This window comes from Temnothorax curvispinosus, unplaced genomic scaffold (genome assembly GCF_003070985.1).
Source record: "Temnothorax curvispinosus isolate PA1 unplaced genomic scaffold, ASM307098v1 QBEX01014537.1, whole genome shotgun sequence".
In the NCBI taxonomy this organism is placed as follows: domain Eukaryota; kingdom Metazoa; phylum Arthropoda; class Insecta; order Hymenoptera; family Formicidae; genus Temnothorax; species Temnothorax curvispinosus.
This window is the reverse complement of record NW_020224317.1, coordinates 1-2,965: the sequence shown is the minus strand read 5'-3', so window position 1 is coordinate 2,965 and position 2,965 is coordinate 1. Positions and strand designations below refer to the sequence as shown.

The following is a 2,965-nucleotide window of genomic DNA, read 5'->3' as shown; positions in this document are numbered from 1 at the left end:
TGCCTTCCTCCTCTTCCCCTCTTCTTACTTCTATTTCCAATGGGTGATGGTCCGAGTCTACTCTCTCCCCCACTACCATGCTCACTATCTTCTCTCTTACTTCTCCTTCCCCTATTATGTAATCAATCACTGTACCTCCTCTTCCCCCCGTGAAAGTAAGCTCCCCCTCCTCGTCCCCTCTCACATTTCCATTAAATATCTCCTATCCTCTCTCCTCTAAGCTCTTTACCAACAGCCTCCCCTCTTTGTCCACCTTCTTGTCCTTCGACCTTCTTCCTTCTCCCAGTCCTCCTCCCTCCTCTTCCTCTATCCTCCCACCTTCTTGACCAGTCCTCGCATTAAAATCTCCCCCAATTATCGTATACCTTCCTTCTTCTTTCTTTTCCATTCTATCTCCTAACTCCTGTACGATCTCCTCCATCCCCTCTTTCTTTGCATACACCCCTATAATATTCCAGTTCTCGCCACCTGTTCTGACCTTTCCCGCAATCCAACCCTCCCTCTCTACTTCTATTGCCGTTCCCTTTTCTTTTAATCCTTTCCTTATTCCCATTATCATCCTTCCTATTGCTCTTCCTTTTTTGTTCTTTTTCTTCGCCATTTGCACCCCCCACTCGTACCCTTTTGGAAGTCTCCCCCTTATTCTTTCCCAACCCTTTTCTCCTATCCAGGTCTCTAACATGACTAACACATCTTCTTTCTTCAGCCCTTCCCAAAAATCCTTATCTTTATTTTCCAACCCAGTTACGTTCCAGAATACTATCCTCCAAACTGACTTACTTTCCCCCTCTTCTTCCCTTCTAACTTTCGCATTGTCCTTCTCTATCTCCCCCCCTCTATCCTCTTCTCCTCTCATTCCCCCGTCTCCATTCCTACCTCTCCCTCTCCTCCTTTACCTTCTTTCCCTTCCTTCCCTCCTCTGCTCTCCTTTCTTCTCCTTCCCCTTTCGTCCTTTAACACCTCCTCTTCTATATCCCATCTCCACCAAGTATTTTCCAACCTTATTCTGCCTGCCTTAATCCATGCCCTCCTACCCTCTCTTTCCTCCCCTCTCGCTATCTCTCTCAACCGCCAATTCGTTCTTCTTTCCTCCCACGATAGGTCCTCCGTAATTCTTTCCTTTCTCCCCACTAGGCTCCTCTTTTTTTCCATAACCTCCCATTTCTGTTCTTCGTTCTCCAATTTTAACAGCACCATTTCCCTTCCTTCTTCTGCATCACCTCCTATTCTCTTCACCTCTGTAACCTTTACTTTCGCTCCTATTCCTTCAAGCAACTTTTCTGCATTTTCTCTCCTCCCTCCTTCTTTTACTTCCAGCCCTCTTATTACAATGTTTCTTCTTCTCTCCTCCTTTTCTTTCCTTTCCAGCCTTCTCTCCAGCTCTCTCATTTTCTCCCCCACCTCCCCTCTACCGTTTCTTTCCTCCTCCTTCTTCTCCTCCTTCCTCTCTTCCATTTTTTCCTCCAATCTCCTTATTCTTTCTTCCATTTTCTCCTTCTGCTTATTTGTCTCTTCCCTCTCCTCTTTCCATCTCTTCTCACGCTCCCTAAACTCCCTTCTCAGGTCCTCTATCTCTTCTCTCATCTTCCTACCCTGCTCCTTGAAACCCTCCCTTAGCTCTTCTCTCACTGCCCTAAATTCCTCCATCATTTCTCCCATTCTTTCTCCCAACTCCTTCACACTTATCTCCGAGTCTTTTTTAGGAGATCTTGCCGTCATATTACTTCTCTTAAAGATCTCCTCCTTTTCCTCCCCCCCGCTCTTCTCCATTTCCTCCCTCTTCCTCTTCCATAACTCTTCTATATTTCCCGTGCTCCCCCTTCTAACTTTCTCCTTTTCCTTAACCTTACCTATTGCACCCTTTCCCTCCTTCCCGTTTTCTTTCCCTTCACTCATTTCCTCCTATCTCAGCTCAGTTCCCCCTCTAGCTCCACGACCTACTCTATGCCCTGCCTCGTGTTGTTGTCCGCGTCCCGGATTCTGCGTCGAGTCGCCCCTCTCTCTTCGCTATCGTTCGCGCCCCACCTCGTGCTGCCGCTCTCGGCTCGGTTCACCTGCCGTGCGCCCCTCTAGCTCAGCTATCGTTCGTGCTTCCACCTTCTCAGTGCCTAGCCACTTTACCTCCCCTTATCTCCTCTTCCCCGCCCCTCCTCTATTCCCCTTCTTACCTCCTCACTCTCTCACCTCCACACCTCCTTGCTCAGTCACCCTCTCCTTCCTCAGCTTCCCTCGTCACTCTCTACTAAACCCTTTTGCTCTCGCTCACTTTCACACCTGTCACTCTCGTTCTCTCCGGAACCGGAAGATAATAGTTTTGTGTAAGTTCGCTTTCCCCGAAACGCAGCTCCAATTTCGCCTTTAACTCCGCGTAAGAGAGGGATTCAATCCCGTCGACAAAAGAATCAAGCAATGAACGCGCTTTCCCACGTAAACACGATGCCAATACGATGGCCTTTTCCGTCTCATTCCACTTATTCGCGACGGCGATGAGCGAGAATTGCGAAAGAAACTCGCGTAACGGCGCGGTCCCGTCGTAAGTATCGGGCTTCAATTTAATGCCGCGAAAGATTTGGTCCCCGGACGCGTCTATACTCGCGCCCGTCACTCGCGTCGCGCTACTCGCGTTTTCGCCCGAAGCAAAATTATTGGAGGGACTTAACTGTGAGATCCTCTCCTGGATTCGGCGTAGCTCGTCGTCACGCTGCTGCACCATCGCCGCGAATTCGGCTTCTCTCTGCGTGCGCTCCGCGCGCATCTCGCGGATCTCCTGCATCACCGCCTGAAGCGTGATCATCTCCGCCGTCATCTCTGGGGTCAGTGGAGGAGTCGCTGCCCGGAGTCGTTTCCTTGTGGGAGCGGTCGAGGTCATATTCCGTTTAGCGCGGCTCGTCTTTCCTCAATCCCGGACGAGCCCCCAAAATGTTGCGCTCGCCGGGTCTCTCACTTTCTCACAAGCACTCGCGGC

At 50.1% G+C, this 2,965-nt stretch overlaps 1 protein-coding gene across 1 annotated transcript; it reads right to left on the bottom strand.

Moving 5' to 3' along the window:
* Positions 1–202: 202 nt before the first annotated feature.
* Positions 203–1,896, bottom strand: LOC112464744 (golgin subfamily A member 6-like protein 22). Its single transcript, XM_025031899.1, has 2 exons — positions 1,156–1,896; positions 203–721 (listed from the first exon to the last, which is right to left on the bottom strand). The coding sequence occupies exons 1-2, from the start codon at positions 1,894–1,896 to the stop codon at positions 203–205; spliced, it is 1,260 nt and encodes a 419-aa protein (XP_024887667.1).
* Positions 1,897–2,965: the final 1,069 nt, after the last annotated feature.